The sequence below is a fragment of the Oryctolagus cuniculus genome, chromosome 17 (assembly GCF_051225735.1).
Source record: "Oryctolagus cuniculus isolate XC-2025 breed Fujian yellow rabbit chromosome 17, ASM5122573v1, whole genome shotgun sequence".
NCBI lineage: Eukaryota > Metazoa > Chordata > Mammalia > Lagomorpha > Leporidae > Oryctolagus > Oryctolagus cuniculus.
Genome location: NC_142883.1, coordinates 21747573 through 21766240, shown reverse-complemented (window position 1 = coordinate 21766240; position 18668 = coordinate 21747573). Strand labels below are relative to the sequence as shown.

The 18668-nt window shown below is 47.6% G+C and overlaps 1 protein-coding gene across 1 annotated transcript; it reads right to left on the bottom strand.

The window, feature by feature from the left end:
• Positions 1-9986: 9986 nt before the first annotated feature.
• KRT26 (keratin 26) lies at positions 9987-17946 on the bottom strand. Its single transcript, XM_008271448.5, has 8 exons — positions 17422-17946; positions 16583-16665; positions 15644-15800; positions 15357-15518; positions 15146-15271; positions 13492-13709; positions 11556-11623; positions 9987-10448 (listed from the first exon to the last, which is right to left on the bottom strand). Exons 1-8 carry the CDS (start codon positions 17842-17844, stop codon positions 10297-10299), a joined length of 1389 nt encoding a protein of 462 aa, XP_008269670.4. The 5' UTR covers positions 17845-17946; the 3' UTR covers positions 9987-10296.
• Between the last annotated feature and the right edge of the window lie 722 nt (positions 17947-18668).

Genomic DNA, 18668 nt, shown 5'->3' with positions numbered 1-18668 from the left:
GAGTGGACAGTGAGAGAGAGAGACAGAGAGAAAGGTCTTCCTTTGCCGTTGGTTCACCCTCCAATGGCCGCCGCGGCCAGCGCTGTGACTGGCGCACCGAGCTGATCCGAAGGCAGGAGCCAGGTGCTTCTCCTGGTCTCCCATGGGGTGCAGGGCCCAAGCACTTGGGCCATCCTCCACTGTACTCCCTGGCCACAGCAGAGAGCTGGTCTGGAAGAGGGGCAACTGGGATAGAATCAGGCACCCCGACCGGGACTAGAACCTGGGGTGCCGGTGCCGCAGGCAGAGGATTAGCCTAGTGAGCCGCTGCGCCAGCTCTTCTAATAGTTTTACAGTTTCAAGTGTTCTGTTTTTAGTGTTCAAGCCATTTTGAGCTATTTGTGTATGGGGTGAGATTAGGGTCAGATTGAATTATTGTGCATGTGGGTAACCAGTTTTTTCAATGCCATTCATTGAAGGACTGTCCTTTCTGTGATGTGTCTTCTTGGTACCTTTTCTTTTTTGCTCCTCCAACATCAGTTGGCCGTAAATGCGTGGATTTGTTTCTGGGCGCTTTCTTCTGTTCTATATGCCTTTACCAGCCCCTTGACATCTTGACTATACTGTGACTTTTGCCGCAGATTTTGAGATGAGGTCAACATTGCTTTGGCTATAGGGTCTTTTATGGTTCCATGTAAATTTTAGGATTGTTTTTGCATTCTGTGAAAAACATTATTGGAATTTAAAAAAATGACATGTATTTTATTTGAAAGGCAGAGTTACAGAGAGACAGAGAGAGATAGAGAGATCTTCCATCCACTGATTTGCTCCCCAAATGGCCATGATGGCTGGGTGTGGGCCAGGTAAGAGCCAGGAGCCAGAAGCCAGGAGCTTCATCCAGGCCTCCACATGGGTGCAGGGGCCCTAGCACTTGGGTTATCTTTTGCTGCTTTCCCAGGTGCATTAGCAGGGAGCTTGACTGAAAGCAGAGCAGCTGGGCCTCTAGCCAGTACCCATTTGGGATACTGACATCTCGGGCAGTGGCTTAACCCACTACACTACTATGCCAGCCCCTGTTATTAGAATTTTGGTGTGGACTTTGCTGAATTTGTAGCTCATTTTGAGTAGTGTGGATATTTTAACAGTACTAATTATTCCAATTCACAAACTTAGGATGTCTCTCCACTCATTTGTTTGTCTTAAATTTCTTTCATCATTTCTTTATGTACACATTTATGGTGTATAGTTTTCAGTGTACATATCATTAAACTCTCTGGTTAGATTTATTATGTAGTTTTTGATGCTACAGTAAATGGGGTGATTTTCTTCATTTCTTTTTCAGATAGTTTGTTAGTAGTGTATAAACATACTCTTAATTTTGTATTTTGTTGATTTTATACCTTGATAATTAACTGAATTTATTAGTTCTAACAGTTTAAATAAATGAAGTATTCAGAATTTTCTTTACATAAGATCATGTTGTAGTCCTAGAATCTTTATCTTTCCCTCATTTCTGAGGGACAGCTTTGCTGAGTATGGTATTCATGATTGGAAGCTTTCAAAAAAAATTGAAATGGCTGGCGTTGTGGTGTAGCAGGTTAAACAGCCGCCTGCAATGCTGGCATCCCGTATGGACACAGGTATGTGTCCTGGCTGCTCCACTGCTGATCCAGTTCCCTGCTAATGGCCTGGGAAATGCAGCAGAGGTGGTCCAAGTCCTTGAGCCCCTGCCACCCACATGGGAGACCTGGAAGGAGCTCTTGGCTCCTGGCTTTGGCCCAGCCCAGCAGCAGAGGTGGTAGCCATCTGGGGAGTGAACCAGCAGATGGAAGATCTCTCCTTTTCTCTGTGTAACTCTGACTTTCAAATAAATAAATAAATCTTTTAAAAAAATTGAATATATCAATATACTCCTTTTTTTTGGTTTTAGTTTCTTATCTGTTGTTGCTTTCAAGATTTTGTCTTTCAACAACTTAATTATACTGTATCTTGAAGTATCTTTTCGGGCGGATCTTGCTTGGTTTCCATTGAATTCGTGAATACCTAGGTCTATATTCCTCTCAAGATTTGGGAAGTTTTCAAATAGCAGTTATTTAAATAAGCTTTCTACTTCTTTCTGTCTCCCTTCTGAAGCCTCTATAATTCGTATATTTGTATGCTTGCTACCCCAAAGGTTACTTATACTTTATTCTTTCTTTATATTTTTAATTTTAATTTTAATACTCTTTTTTTATTTGAAAAGCAGAGAGAAAGAAAGATTTTTTTCATCTATCTATTCACTCTCCTAATACCTGAAACAGCCAGCGCTGGGCCAGGCCAAAATCAGGAGGCAGGAACTCTGTCTGGGTCTCCTACCTGGGTGGCAGGAACCCAAGCACTTAGGCCATCATTTACTGTCTCTCAGGTGCATTAGCAGGAAGCTGAATTGGAAGTGGAGGCAGGACCCAATCACAGCCACTCCAATGTGAGATGCAGGCGTAAGAGCCGTGTATAGGGCCGGTGCCGCGGCTCAATAGGCTAATCCTCCGCCTAGCGGCGCCGGCACACCAGGTTCTAGTCCCGGTCGGGGCGCCGGATTCTGTCCCGGTTGCCCCTCTTCCAGGCCAGCCCTCTGCTGTGGCCAGGGAGTGCAGTGGAGGATGGCCCAGGTGCTTGGGCCCTGCACCCCATGGGAGACCAGGAAAAGCACCTGGCTCCTGGCTCCTGCCATCGGATCAGCGCGGTGCGCCGGCTGCAGCGCGCTGGCCGCGGCGGCCATTGGAGGGTGAACCAACGGCAAAGGAAGACCTTTTTCTCTGTCTCTCTCTCTCTCACTGTCCACTCTGCCTGTCAAAAAAAAAAAAAAAAAAAAAAAAAAAAAAAAAAAAAAGAGCCGTGTATACAGTGTGTTGTGTCACAATGCCCACTGCTCTTTATTCTTTTTTATATTTGTATCTTGGTTCCCCGATTAACTAATTTCAAATGGCCTACTTTTTTTTTTTTTTAAATATTTATTTATTTGAAAGAAAGAGAGGGATCTTTCATTTGCAGGATCACTTCCCACATGCCCACAATAGTTGGGGCTGGGCCAAGCGGAAGCCAGGATCCAGGAACTCTATCTGGGTCTTCCATGTGGGTGGCAGGGGCCCGGGCACTTGGGTCGTCTTTCACTGCCTTCTGAGACACATTAGTAGGGAGCTGGGTTGGAAGGGCAGAGCTGGGACTTGAACTGGTGCCTGATAGGTGTGCGAGTGATGCAGATGGCATCCTCACCCGCTGGGTCACTGTGCTGGCCCGTAAATGACCTATCTCTGAGGTCACTATTTTTGTCTTCTGCATGACTGAGTCTGCTGTTGAAGTTCTCTGCTGAAGTTTTCAATTCATTCTTTGTAGTTTTCAGATTGAGAATTTCAGTTTGGTTCTCTTTTTATTGTTTCTATCTCTTTATTAAACTTCTCATTTTGTTCATGGATTGTTTACCTAATTTCTTTTTTTTTTCTTTTTGACAGACAGAGTGGACAGTGAGAGAGAGAGAGACAGAGAGAAAGGTCTTCCTTTTCCGTTGGTTCACCCCGCAATGGCCACTGCGGCTGGCACACTGTGCTGATCCGAAGGCAGGAGCCAGGTGCTTCTCCTGGTCTCCCATGGGGTGCAGGGCCCAAGCACTTGGGCCATCCTCCACTGCATTCCCTGGGCACAGCAGAGAGCTGGCCTGGAAGAGGGGCAACTGGGACAGAATCAGTGCCCCAACCTGGCACACGCTGCAGGTGGAGGATTAGCCTAGTGAGCCGCGGCGCTGGCTGTTTACCTAATTTCATTTAGTTGTCTATTGTGTTTTCTGGCATCTCACTAAGATGATCATTTTGAATTCTCTTTCAGGAAATTTGCAGATTTTTGGAGGGGCAGGGATTGGTTATTGGATCTTTATTAGTTTTCTTTGGTGTTGTCATGTTGACCTAATTCTCCATTATCAGTAGCCTTACATTGGAAGGGTTTGGAGGAACAAACACCTCTTCTAACCTTGGTAGACTGGCTTTGGTAGGTTAAAGGCTTTTCCTGTTAGGTTCCTGTGCTGATGGGATGCCTCTGGGACTGTGCTTGTTGAATGGAGTTGAAACTGAAGCACATGGCTGCTTCTGGGCCCACAGTGGGACTGAGGTTGGGAGGAATGTCTCTAGGACCAGGGTCTATAGGGCTGACACTCAGATAAGAGCCCACGTTAGGGTCTCCAGATGGTGTGGCCGTTAGCAGGTGTATGCATGAGTGTGACTTCCTCTGGGTCCCTGGATGACTCCACTTCCCGTCTATAGCTGAGAGGGGCAAGAACTGAGTTCCAGGAATGCTCCACGGTCTAAAGCTGAGGCTGAGCCTCTAGTCTTGTCTTTGAGGTCACCTTTGGATGTATCTCTGGAAAGCTCCCCATGCAGGCAGGCCTGCTCTCCCTGATCACAGATGAGAGGGGCTCGAGATGGATTACAGGCCCCTTTTAAGATCACCAGTGGGACTGACAGCAGTGGGCCAGCCGCTGTGGATCCTGGTGAGCTTGTCTCCCTCCAGGGTCCTGTGCGAGCAGCACTGATCTCAAGCTACAGTTGAGAGGGGCTGGTCAGGCTTCTTCAGGGCTACTTCAGGGTCTTCTGTGAGCATGGGGTCAGCTGGCCCATCTACAGGGTGAGGAGGGGCGTTCCTCCTTCTGGACCCCTGTGTAGGCAGAGTTGCTGTCTGACCACCTAGATGAGGAAGGCTGGGACCACACTCAGGGCTGTTTCAGGATCTTCAGAGGGCCTGAGGTCAGCAAGCCTGCCCCAGGGACACAGAAGGGTGTGTCTCTGATGGGTCTCTGGCCTGGTAGGTCTGCTTAGCCTGTAGCTGGGAGGGGCCAGAGCTAAGGTTCAGGACCATTCAAGTATCTGTGGGGAGGATCACGTTTGGCAAACATTCCCCCGGGATTCAGGTGGACCTCGCTACCTCTGGGTCTTGGTGTGAGTGACCACAGCTGAGAGGGGCAAAGACCAAGTCCTAGGATCCTCTCAGGGTCTGCAACTAGGTGCATGTGGGTGGGCCTCTCCTGCAAAGCACTGGAGTGTGTGGCTCTTCCCTGGGCTTCCCAATGGATGGGTTTGGTAGCAGGACCAGGGCCAAATGGGTTGTAGCCAAGCCTGCAGTGGGACAGGGTCATCTTGGGGTCTGGAGCCAGGAGCATGATCCGCTATTTAGGTGCAAGTTTACCCTTTAAAAATGACCTTTCTGGACTGTGGGCTCCACTGGAGTTTCATAGGCTCCTATCTGAATCCCAAGACTCCAGCAAAGGAACTTTTTTTCCTATGGATGGAGGCAAAGTTTTTGTTGTGAGGGAGGGGATGTATGAGTGGGGGACCGCCTATCTTGACATCTTGCTGATGTTACTCTGTTTTATGAATTGTTTGTTTATGTTTTCAAATGTTTGTATGTTTATTTGAAAGGCAGAATATCACACACACACACACACACACACACACACACAAACACATCTCTTATCTACTGATGCACTCCCCGAAGGTCCACAACAGCTGGGACTGGTCCAGGCAGAAGCCCAGAGGCAGGAGCTGTATCTAGGTCTCCCACGTGGTGGCAGGTGTGTAAGCATTTGAACCATCATCTGCTGCCTCCCAGGCAAGTGAGGAGGAGGCTCCATCCGCAGTGTGGAGCAGCCAGCACTCCAGCCAGGCCCTCCAGTATGGGATGTGGGTGTCCCTAGAAGTGGATTAACCCACTAAGCCACAATGTTCACTATTTAATTTTTTTAAAGGTTTATCTTATTTATTTGAAAGACAGAGTTAGAGAGAGAGGTAGAGCCAGAGAGAAGAGAGAGAGGTCTTCCATTCTGCTGGTTCACTCCCCAAATGACCTCAATGGTCAGAACTGAGCTGATCTGAAGCCAGAACCCAGGGGCTTTCTCTGGGTTTCCATGTGGGTGAGGGTCCCAAGGAGTTGGACCATCTTCCACTGCTTTCCCAGGCCACAGCAGAGAGCTAGATTGGAAGAGGAGCAGCTGGGACTCGAACCGGCGCCCATATGAAAAGCCAGCACTGCAGGCTTGGGCTTTAACCCTCTGTGCCACAGTGCTGGCCCCACCCTTTATAATTTTAAAAAATGCATAAGCCCATGGGTTACTTGGCAGTGTGTCATTTAATTTTGAAGTATTTGGAGGTTTTTCTTTTGACTTTCTATATTGATTTTTGGTTGATTCCATTATGATCAGAGGACATATTCAGTATAATCTTAATTTTAAGGCTTTATTATATGACCCAAGGTACAGTCTGCGTGCCATCCATGCATGAGAGGAATGTGTTTTCTGTTGTGGTTGAGTGGAGAGCTCTCTGACTGTGGGCTGGAGTCTGTTGTTCGGTTTTCCTGTTCAGTTTTTCTACACCCTTCCCGGATTTCTGTGTTCTATCAGTTTCTGCAAATGAGTGCCACAGTGCAGATGTAGTTTGCCCACCGTATTCCACGTGTTGGAGTCTTGGTCCTCCGTGTGATGGGATTCTGAGGGCTGGGGCCTACTGGTAGGTCCTCAGGTCCAGGGAGAACATGTCCTTGGAAGGAGCCGTGGGACCCCAGCCCCTCTCTGGCTTCCTGTTTGAGGTGTGATCTCTCACTCTAGCACTTGCTCCTGCCACTGCCACTCGCCTTGATGTGACACCGCCAGGAGTGCCCTCGGCAGAGCTGAGCTGGTGCCAGCACCGTGCCCTTGAAGCTCCCACACTGGAAGCTAAATTGACCTCTTCTCTTCATAAAGCTGGCCTGCCCCCTGACTGTCATAGAGATGAAAGAGACTAATAAAGTGGGATATTGAAGTCCCCAGCTATAATTTTGGATTTGTCTATTTGTCCTTCCACTCTGTCAGTTTTTTTCATCAAGTGTTTTGAAGTTTTCTTGTTTGATGTATTTAGAATTGCTGAATATTCCTAAAGGGTTAATTCTTTCATTATTATGTAATACATATTCCTCTTTGTCCTTAGTAATTTTCTTCAAAGTCTACTTTATTTCACATTACTTTAGCACTGATGATTTTGATCGTTTGCATAGTATATATATTTTTAATCTTTTTATTTCCAATCTATCCATGTCATTATGTTTTTTTTAAGAAAGACTTATTTATTTATTTGAAAAACAGAGTTATAGAGAAGGAGAGAGAGAGAGAGAGAGAGAGAGAGTGAGAGAGAGAGAGAGAGAGAATCCTCCATATCCTGGTTCATTCCCCAAATGGTTGCAATGGCCTGGGCTGGGTCAGGCTGAAGCCAGGAGTCAGGAGCTTGTTCCAGGTCTCCCACGTGGGTGCAGGGGCCCAAGGACTTGGGTCATCTTCTGCTTTCCCAGGTGCATTAGCAGGGAGCTGGATGGGAAGTGGAGCATCTGGGACTTGAAGCAGCGCCACATGGCATGCTGGTGTTGTGGGTGGCGGCTTAACCCTCTGTGCCACGATGCCGGCCTCTAGCCATGTTGTTATGAAGTGGATCTCTTGTAGATAGCATGCAGTTTTGGTGCCTCAGTCCATTTTCTGTTGCATAACAAAATTCCCTGGATTGGATCATTTATAAAGCAAAGAAGTGTTTTATGGTTCACAGTTCTGGGGGCATGGAACTGGCTTCTGCTCGGCTTCTGGTGAGGGCCTCTTGTTGCGTTCACAGCATGCCAGAAAGTGGACGGGCAGGTGAGTGTGTGCAGAGACACCACACTTTCAAAGAGGCAGCCTCACTTTCTAACAAGTGGCATCACTGGTGCCAAATACTGGCCTAAGAGAGTGAGAACACACTCCTGCAAGAGTAACCTAACCCTGTGAGGACGGCACCAGTCCCTTCTGAGACAGAGCCTCTTAAAGGGCCCAGCACCTCTCAGTGCTATTGTTATGTTGAGGACCAACTTTTAACATGAGTTTTGGAGGGGACAAACCATACCTAAACCATAGCAATTGGATTGTATCCTAGAGAAATTAATATGCACATGTACCAGGTAACAATGACTGTGGTAGTATTGTTTATAGTAGTTCTACATATGAAAATTGTTCCACAGTAGAATGAATAACTGTGCAAATAGTTTAAAGGTGTTGCCAACCATGTGGGTGTGTGATGGCATCTCGTGTGTTTTAATTTGTATTTTTCTGGTTATTAGTGGGGTTGATCACTTTCTATAAATCTCGACAATTTGGAATTCTCCGAGTACATGGAAGACATCCTTCTGCTGTCTGCTTGCCTCCATTGCCCCTGTGGAGAGGTCAGTGTGAATCACTCTCTCACTCCTTTGAAGGTAATGCAATTTTTCTCATACAGTTAATTTTTAAGATCTTCTCTGTTTTACAGTTTTATTATGGTTTAACTATATGTATATTTCTTTTTACCTTGTCTTTAGTTTTACAAATTGGTAATTCACAATTAAAGATGCCCAATAGACATGTTGGGGATTTGCCAAGTATTAGTGATGGTCTTATATTTTTAATTTTAATTTTTTACACATACTGATTTTTTTTTGGAAATGAGGAAGAGTACTTAAGTTTTCCAGCTTTAAGGGATAGAATTGCTTATTATTAAAAGCACACATTTTTGAGTCATAGTTTATGCTTGTGTTAAGGCTAAATCTGACTTGGGGGTTGCCACTGTGGTGTAGTGGGCTAGGCCTCCACCTGTGGCACTGGCATCCCTTATGGGTGCCAGTTCAAGTCCTGGCTGCTCCTCTTCTGATCCAGCCCTCTGCTTATAGCCTGGGAAAGAAGTGGAAAATGGCCCAAGTGCTTGGGCCCCTGCACCCACATAGGAGACCTAGAAGAAGCTCCTGGCTTCAGATCAGCCCAGCTCTGGCCCTTGGAGCCATTTGAAGAGTGAACCAGTGGATGGAAGACCTCTCTCCCTGTCTCTCCCTCTGTCTGTAACTATCTCTCAAATAAACAAAATCTTAAAAAAAAATTAAAAAAGACTAAATCTGCCTATGTAGATAGGCAAGCCTATTTATCTGTTTAAGTAGGAAAGGGAGGTAGAGAAAAACAGAAATTAGGCAGCTTGTTCTTGGAAAGAATAGAGACTCTACTGGAGCAAGGACTGGTGTGTACTGGTGCTCACAAGAGAAAGAGGCCTGGCACTGTGTTTGCGGGCGATGAGTCAGCCACGTCTTCAGAGAGCTGGTGGTGTAGCTGACAGACAGCCTGTGACAGACCCTGTTAGACCGAATGAGAGCCATGAAGCCCAGCAAGGGAAGCGGTCGCCTAAAAGAGGAAAATACGCGGTAACCAGGAATCGTATTCACTGCTGAGCTGACTTAGCAACTCCACACCATGGGACTATGGCCTCCCCATCGTGATCAGAGCGTCCACACAGGAGGACCCTGGCCAAGGGGGCTTTCAGCTGGTCTGCGTCTGGGGAACCGTCTCCACACTGAGATCGACCACCTCACCTGGGAGCAGCAAATGATGGCCATCAGGGCTACCTCGAGACTTGGAGATGCAAGCAGAGGGGGACCAGTACACTCAGGTGGTAGTTCCGTGTGTAGGGGCCATCGGGAACCCCACATTGTCTATGTCCCAGCTTTAGGGATGCCATGCCGTGCAAGCTGGAAACCCAGGGGATGGCAGAGCTCACAGCCTCATTCCACCCCAAGTGAAAAGCTTTCTTTAGCCTAGAACTTGCTTTCCCCGATAATTTGGCAAGGATGGTAAGCAGCATCCGTGTGCAGGATATGAGCAAGATTGAGACCCCCAACCCTCCGCCCCGCCTAGGCTGGAGTAGTGCAGGTCCACATTTGCTTGGTCGTCACCACGGTGGAGACAGGGGGGCACACGTGCTGTACCAGATTCAGATTCGGTAAAGTAGGCTTGCTGCTCATCTATGCAGGCTAAGCTTCGCGAGGGCGAACACAGCTGTAGTCTCTTTCTTTTACAGCCATACCAGTCCAAACGCAAGGGCTTAAGCCACAGAGCCACTGCGGGACAGATTCGGGACCAGCGATGGGCGCTAGTGCTCTTTCACCCCAACTTATTTGTTGTCAACTGAGACCAGTGTAACTGCGAAGTGAAGCATGGTAGTTTATTAGCACGCCCTTAGTATTGTCACTGTGGCATCAGCTGTGGAAAGGAAGGAAGAACCAGGCTGATAAAAAATAGCTTGAAACAGAAGAATGTTAATGAAATGGCAAACAAGGCCCCCCCAAAATGAAAGTAGGAACTAGGGACAGAGCAAGCTAGTTCCTTCCCTTGAAAAGGATTCCATGCAAGAATATGGGCAGAAATGAGTAACTTCCTTAGGTGACTGGATGAGTGGGATTTTGCGAAGGCAGGCTTTCTTTTCATTCCCGTTCGTGACCCGTTCTTCACTATGCAGTTTTCGAAGGTACTCGTTGCTCCACTGTGATGTTGCTGACTTTAGAGGATTTCTCTTCCACTGAGTGTACGATCAGTGAAAGGACATTGCCAAGCTGATCCAGCTCCTCAACCACGGTTTTCACAACAGTTTCTTCCGTGGAGTCTAAAAGAAAATACATGAGAGTTTAGTGCTCACCCTTAGCAGGTTAAAAGGCATCTAGTTATGCTCCATGTGTTTTTAAACATGGTCCAGCACTGGGGCATAGAAGGTTAAGCCTCCACCTGCAGTGCCGGCATCCCATATGGGTGCTGGTTCAAACCTCAGCTGCTCTATTTCTGATCCAGCTCCCTGCTAATGCTCTTGGGAAAGCAGCAGAGGATGGCCCAAGTCCTTGGGCCTCTGAACCCACGCGGGAGACCCAGAAGAAACTCCTGGGTCCTGGCTTCAGCCTGGCCCAGCCCTGGCTGTTGCTGCCATTTGGGGCGAGAACCAGCAGATGGAAGATCTCTCTCTCTCTCTCTCTCCTCCAAATAAAATAAAATAAATCTTTAAAAAGAAATGTTTTGCAAGTTTGCAGCAGATTGACAAATAGTACTCTGTTCGAAATCAATGCATAGCAAGAGTCTGAATCTTATGAGCAGGTATTTCAAAAATATCCATGGAGATGGAGCTAAAAGGTAAGTTTATTTTGGTGCAAAATTTTTTGAAATCCATAGAGATAAAGGGATTTTCAGAAGCTTATGGAAAATGTATATTAAGAAAAAACTATGTATGGATTTCAAAATATTTTTGATCCGAAACCGACCTTATTTTTGAATTCCATTTTCCAACAAACCTTTGAAGAACTCTTGTATTTAGCTCTGTTTTTAGAGAAATGGGCATTTGAAAGCATGAATGAAACATGAATTAAAACAACTTAAGTATTGGGCATGTATGGGCGTAGAGCAAGGAATTTTGTCTTTTTTAAAATATCAAGGCTGGCCCTATTTTTGTGCTTTAAAATAAAGTAGCTCTTTTGCCAAGGCATTGAAACTGTGAAAAATGGCATGTTTCAGGACAGAAAGATGTTGTGGGCTGCTTCCTTCATTTCAGTTGTTGTGTCATTTGATGTCTGCTTTACAGAAATACAAGATGCCCACGTGGAGAACTCTCATTTATTCACTAGAACTCAACTGAGAAACAGACTCTATGTAATTTAAAAATAAGCGACTTATTTAATAAAACTGAGGATGATTGGAGGCGTTACGTCAAGCAGAAGACCTTCCATACCTTTCACTGCGTTTCCAGACTTCACAGCCCTGCAGCCTTTTGATCTGGGACATGTGGAAAGGCCTCTTCTGTGAAGAAAAGAGTGGATTCTTGCATTTTTTTCTTTCAACTGGGAGCTCATAAATAATGGGGGCTGGCGCTGTGGTGCAGCAGGTTAAAGCCCCAGCGTGCAGCAGCGGCATCCCATATGGGTGCCAGTTCCACTCCCAGTTGCTTCACTTCTGATCCAGCTCCCTGCTAATGCTCCTGAGAAAGCAGCAGAGGATGGCTCAAGTCTTTGGGCCCCTGCACCCATGTGGGAGACCCAGAAGCAGCTTCTGGTTCCTGGCTTCTGGCTTTGGATCGGCTCAGCTCCGGACATTGCAGCCATTTAGGGAGTGAACCAGCAGATGGAAGACCTTTCTCTCTCTGTCTCTACCTCGCTCTTTAACTCTTTCAAATTAATAAAAATAAATCTTTTTTTTAAAAAAAGAATAAATAATGACAAGTTGGGAATAAGAGGTCTGGCGTTCTAACTTCGGTAAGATTCAACTTCCTTGGGCGTATAGGGACGTGAGCGTCTCGTGACTTCAGCTTGGTGAGAGAAAGATCTTATGAGGATTTTTGGGACCAGAAATGGCCACATGGTAAGACAGAGCTATCACCTCTTTGATCTAGCCATGTAGGTAACCCCAAGTTTTCATTTGAACTTTTCCATCAGTTGGCTAACGCTTGCACGTGGTGTGCCTACTCAGCAGGAACACTGGGCTGGGTGCAACAGAAAACACAGAGCTGGGGGCTGGGCACTGGGCTCGGTGGTTCTGGGGATGCTTGCAGCCCATGTGGGAGTCCCGGCTCTTCCTTGGGTTGGAGTCCTGGCTCTGCTTCTGACTCAGCTTCCTGCTAATGCACATCCCGAGAGACAGCAGGTGATCACCCAAGTGCTTGGGTCTCCACCGGTCAAGTGTGAGACCCAGATGGACTTCCAGGTTCCTGGGTTCCGCTTGGCCCAGCTCAGGAGTTGTGGGCATTTTGGGGGATAAACCAACAGATGGCACCCTATCTCTCTGCCTTGTAAATAATTGAAAGAAAGAGAGAGAGCGAGAGAGAGAGAGAGAGAGAGAGAAACAAAGAAAGGAAGAAAGAAAGGAAAAAAGAAAGAAAGGAAGAAAGAAATATATAGGGCCAAGAAATAAGCAATTTATGATTTTGAAAAGAAAAAATATTTACTCACAAAGTGAGCTCTACCACGGCAAGAATTGTGCCGTAAGAGAGGTGAAAACCCAGCGGCAAAGAAGTGATGTGCTCTGAGGAGGGAGTAGTCCCGGAAGGGGGCTGCCCCTGGGCTTGGAGGATGCCCAAGATGTGACCTAGTCCTGGTGCGACCGCGGGTAAACACTCAGTAATAGCCGGTGATGACCAAGCGCCTCCGGCCGTGGCCACGAGGGCTTGCGAGGCTGGTTTCGGTGTTATCCCAGTTTTACCAGGGAGGACACCGGGTGCAGGAGGCTAAGCGATGGGCTCCCGCAGCCTGTGACTCACACCAGGACTGCAACTCTGGGGCTGTTGCTCTTGGCTGCGGAAACGTGGCGCCGCCCCAGAGAGCTCGTCCTAATCTTCATTCCTCATCTCTAACGCGGCCTGCAAGTGGGGGTGACGAGTGCAGTAGGAGGAACACAGGGTGACTTAGGGCAAGAAAGCGGCTTCCACGCCAAGCTGTAGAGAGCCGTGTTTCCTGCGGAGCACCTGAACCGGCAGACATCCTGTTTCTAAACAAGCCTCCTTTATATTAGGATGCATACGGGTACTTTCTAGACTGTGCTCTGCTTTGACTGCGACGCGCCGCAGTACGTGAGTGAGGACCTCTGGGGCGTGATCCTCCTAGCAGGAAATTCTAGGACGCGCTCTCGGGAAACACGCGGAGAAAGCCTGGCTGACGTGAGGGCGGGTGGCTCACCTGTCTTGGCCGTCGAGTAAGTTGCAGTACGTCTCGATCTCCTTCTCTAAGAAGACTTTGATGTCTAGCAGCTGCTCGTGCTCCAGCTTCTGGCCGGCGGTTTCCGTCCGGATCTGCTGCAGCTGCCCCTCCATGGCCCCGATCTGATCCTGGATTTGCTGGAGCTGGAGGCAGTAATTTCCTTCCATCTCCGCCAAGGAGCTCTCGTAGGACTCTTTCTGTGAGAGGAACCAAGGAAGGCTGTGAATATGCAAAGTGCAATGGCGGTGTATGCTTTCATCTGTCCCAGGGAGCTAAGCTGCGGTTTGCTTCTCCCAAACCCTATGTCCGAGTTGTTGTTCAAGTTCTGGCTGCTCCTCTTCCCATCCAGCGTCCTACTCGTGGGCTGGGAAGGAAGCACGTGATGGCCCAAGTTCATGGGCCCCTGCCACCCATGTGGGAGATACAGATGGAGTGCTGGCTCCTGGCTTCAGCCTGGCCCAGGCTACACCATGTGGCCATTTGGGGAATGAATCAGTGGAGAGAATCTCTCTTGTCTCTTAGCTTCTCTCTGTCGCTCTGAAGTTCTTCCTTTCAAATAAATAAATAAAAAGCCTTTAAGAAAAAAAATCAAGCAGCTTCAAGGTGAAAAAGAAACATTTGTCCAAGGTCTAAATGTTTTCCATCAAAAATTAACTTTTGAAAGATTAATAAAAATGACTCTCAATTTAAAAAAGTCATTTTCCAAGTTTTGGGATTGGTGAATCAGAAGTAATGTTTATGGAGAGATTTGTAATAGTGAATATACTTTCTTTTGTAAGGTATATGTGAGTAGTTGCACAAGTGTGCTTGGTGTTTTCCATTACACCTCTGTTTCCTTAGACACCTACATCTATTATATACCTGTGGATTTACTTGTGAGCCCACACACACTGCTTCAGTTTGGATGTGGCTTGCATGTGTCCTGCAGAGGTGCGTGTGTTGGAAGTTGGGTCCATGGTGTGGCCGTGCTGAGAGGAGGCCTGGGGAGCAGCTCGTGGGTCAGGGACGGTGCTGTCTCGGGATACAGGAGTGAGCCTGTCACCTCCCCACACCCCCAGGCCTGCTCTTTGGCTTCCTGTCTGGCCCTGAGGTCTCTCCCCCTGGCATGCACTCCTGCCATGTTGTCACCTCCTATATCATGAAGCAGCCAGTGGGGCCCTCGCCAAAGCTGCTGCCATGCTGTTTGGACTTTCAGCCTCCGAAACCGTGAGCTAAATAAACCTCTTCTCTTTGTAAGCATCCAGTCTTGGGTATTTCATTACCGTAACAGAAAGCAGACACACAGGCATATACACACTCATTCACACACACACTCACAGACACATACATATACACACACACACTCATGTACATACACACATATACAATGCACACTCACATGCATAAACTCACACACATATACACTCTCACATACACAATCACATATACATGCACACTCACACACATATACACACATATATACACATACATGCACTCACACATGTATACACACATATACACTCATGTACACACACATATACTGATACATATACACACATAGCACACACATACATACACACTCACACACATACACACACTCACACACACATGCACACTCACGCACACCCCCGATTCAATGGTGGTTGCGACATACCACAGCCTGGAGGGACTGCAGTTCTATTTCCAGGGTTTGCAGGCTGCGTTTCAGCTCCGTCAGCTCATTTCTGGCTGCTGCGGCTGCCCCCACATCATTGGAAATCTGTTGCTGCAGCAGCGCACTCTGAAGAGCGATTTTCAGAAGCGTTAGTGGCCCGCGAGACCGTGCCCTGAACACGCGCGGTGTGTGCCGGCCGCGGCGGAAGTACCTTCTCGTTGAACCTGGCCTCCGCGTCTCTGCGGTTCTCCTCGGCCAGGTGCTCATACTCAGCCCTCATGTTGTTCAACAGAAGAGTCAGGTCCACGCCCGGGGCTGCGTCCATCTCTACACTCACGTTTCCCCCTGACGCACTTTGCAGGACTTGCATTTCCTGGAAGAGGGGTCCGTGTGCCTACCCACAGCCGGGGACCCTGGCGGACAGTCGCGGGCTGTGGAAGGAGCAGCGGGCTTGAAGCGGGAGAGAGCGGCGATCGAAGCCGCCCTCAGGCTCCTTACCTCCTGGTGGTTTGCTTTGAGATACGCCAGCTCCTCACGGAGGGTCTCGCACTGGGTCTCCAGGTCCGCCGCGCTGAGGGTCAGCTCCTCCAGCACCCTGCGGAGGCCGTTGGTGTCGGCCTCCACGCTCTGGTGCAGAGCCAGCTCGTTCTCGTACCTGAAAGTCATTAAGCTGCTTGAGAACTGTCGTAGGCGGGAGCCAGGCGCCACTTTTAACGGCGTTTCGTGTCCTGGACACATTTCTGAAGCTTCCCGCAGTTGGGAAGTGCTAGAACAGGTGGAGACACCTGTTGGTTTACGAAGATTATTTGAGAGGTGTCATTGTCTTCAGAGCTGGTTTTTGTCAGCCAATGTGCTGAACTGTCAGTTTTTAAACATTTATGATTGCCCCTTTTTGGAAATTTCTTGATTCTTAGAATTTTTGATTGATGTCGAATGTACACACTTGCATGGGCAAAGTGCAGTATTTCAGCCCAGGCACGCAGTGTCGGCTGATCCAATCAAGACGCATGCCCATCTCCCCACCTTTCCTCCGTGTTCCGAGTCCTCCAGTGCCTCTCCTCCCTTCCTCTCTCCCTTTCTGTATCCACATACATGCTATGTCTATCATACATTGCTTGTGAGTGATACCCCTCTGTGCTCTGGAGCACCGGAGCCTGTTACTTCTAACAACGCTTCCATTCCCTTTGTCCAGCCTCCCTCTACGGCCCCTCCCACCCCTCCCATTCTCTAGTAATCGCTCATCTCCATTCAAGTCAACTTTTAAAAACTTCTACACATAGCTAGCCATTTTTATATGGACATCTTAATGCAATTTTTTCATTGATTTAGAATAACCCTATACAATCATTTTTGGTTTAAAAGCAAAAGATCTGTTCTTTAATCCAGCTCTGGCAGTTTTACTTTTATTAGTATAATCATTTAAGAATTTTCACCTACTTCAGCCTGAAGTCGTCGGCTGTCAGTCTGGCATTGTCATTTTGTAGAACAATGCTGGCGTTATTGGTGGTCGCAGAAATGATCTAAATAGGGTAGAGTGTGCAAAATTAAGTACCAAAAGGCCTAGGCACCCGCAGACTTCAGTGTGATTCTATATGTTCTTAACCCATCAGATCTCTTTCAGCATCACTTTTTTCTATATTGGAAGAATCTGGGTTTTCTTCACTTGATAATACATGGCCCATCTTAGGAGTCACGTGGATACTTTTTACTCTTGATCAAAAGGCATGAGTTCAATATAAGAACAACAAAATGATGACACAATCAGTCCTCTGCACTCATGGGTTCCCCATCCACAAGTTCAACCAACCATGGTGGAAAATGTTTTGTAAAAATTGTGGTTGTGTTGAACATTGGCAGACTTTTCCTGTCCCTATTCTATAAGCAATGCAAGCTCTGTAGGTAGCTTTTACATTGCACCAGGTGCTGGAAGCACTCTTGGGGTGATGCAAAGTATACAGGAGATGTGTGTAGTGTCTATGCAACTGCCATGCCATTTCATTTAAGGGACTGGAGCATCCACAGATCCTGGTGTTTGCAGGAAGTTCCTGGAACCCATCCCCTGTGGACATCTGAGAGGCAATGGCGTCTATTTGGAAACTTTCTCTTTCATTACTTACTTCCACAGATTTCAGTTGCCAGGCACTGCCCTTAGTACTGGGAATACATAGGCAACAAATTCTGTATCACATACATTTTCTGACTACACAATATTTTCACTTTTGTGTGTGTGTACACTCCAAATCTGCAGTAAAAGTATGCAGAGCTGTGTTTCCTACCTGGCTTTTCAGATCTTCAATGACTGGGAAGTATCTGCTATAGTCATGGTCAAGTCCGCGGGAACAGCCAGGCCCGTATTTCTTGCACCAGCCGTTGATCTTCTGCTCTAGATACGCATTTTCCTCCTCCAGAGCTCGCACGTGGTCCAGGTAGGACGCCAGGCGGTCGTTGAGGTTCTGCATCGCCACCTTGCCGTTCCCAACGAGGAGGCCGTAGTCATTTGCAAGAAAGCCAGCAGAGATGGCGCTTCTGGACCCGCTACCCCCAGCAGAAATGCACCCAACAGTGGAAGGAAAGCTGCTGTCTGCCCCTGACCCGCCCCACACATTCCCAGCTGCAAAGCTGGTTCCTCCACCGGACAGCCTGACAGACCCAGCTCGCGAGCAGATCCGCCTCGATCCACTAGGAAGCCGGAAAGACATGGCGACAGCGCAGCCGAGCGACCTGCTCCCAGACAGAAGCAAAGCCAAAGAGAGCCTTTTCAGAGGTTAGCGCTGCTGGCCTTTTATAGGATTCAGGAGTCTTTTCAGACTTACCTGTATCAATCTATAATGAAATAGTTCATGCACCCTAATTGCTGTTTTTCATAATTGGGTGATTTTTAATAGTGTCCAGTTTGTAGGCGGCAAGGTGCCTTCAAGGATATTTTTTATATATAAAAAGGTGCCGGGTGGAGTAATATGAAATCATAGCTTCAAAGGTCAAAATTACATGTGAGTGAATGTACAGTGCACCTTTCTGACCTCTGGAATGAAGTCAAGGTTTTCCTTTCATATACAAAAGAATTAATAATTCAAATGAGAAATGCCTTCTGCTTTTGTCCTGCAAATACTCACAGAATGTTTCTATTATTCTTACTTTGAGTGTGCTCTTCCTTTTTAAAAATATTTATTTATTTTAAAGGCAGAGTTACAGAGAGAGAGGGAGACGGGGGGGGGGGCGTGGAGAGAGAGAGAGAGAGAGAAATCATCCATCCAGGGGCTGGCGCTGTGGCTCACTAGGTTAATCCTCCGCCTGCGGTGCCAGCATCCCATATGGGTGCCGGGTTCTAGTCCTGGTTGCTCCTCTTCCAGTCCAGCTCTCTGCTGTGGCCCGGGAGGGCAGTGGAGGATGGCCCAAGTGCTTGGGCCCCTTTACCCGCATGGGAGACCAGGAAGAAGCACCTGGTTCCTGGCTTTGGATTGGCGTAGCTCTGGCTGTAGCAGCCATTTGGGGGTGTGTGTGTGAAGCAATGGAAGGAAGACTT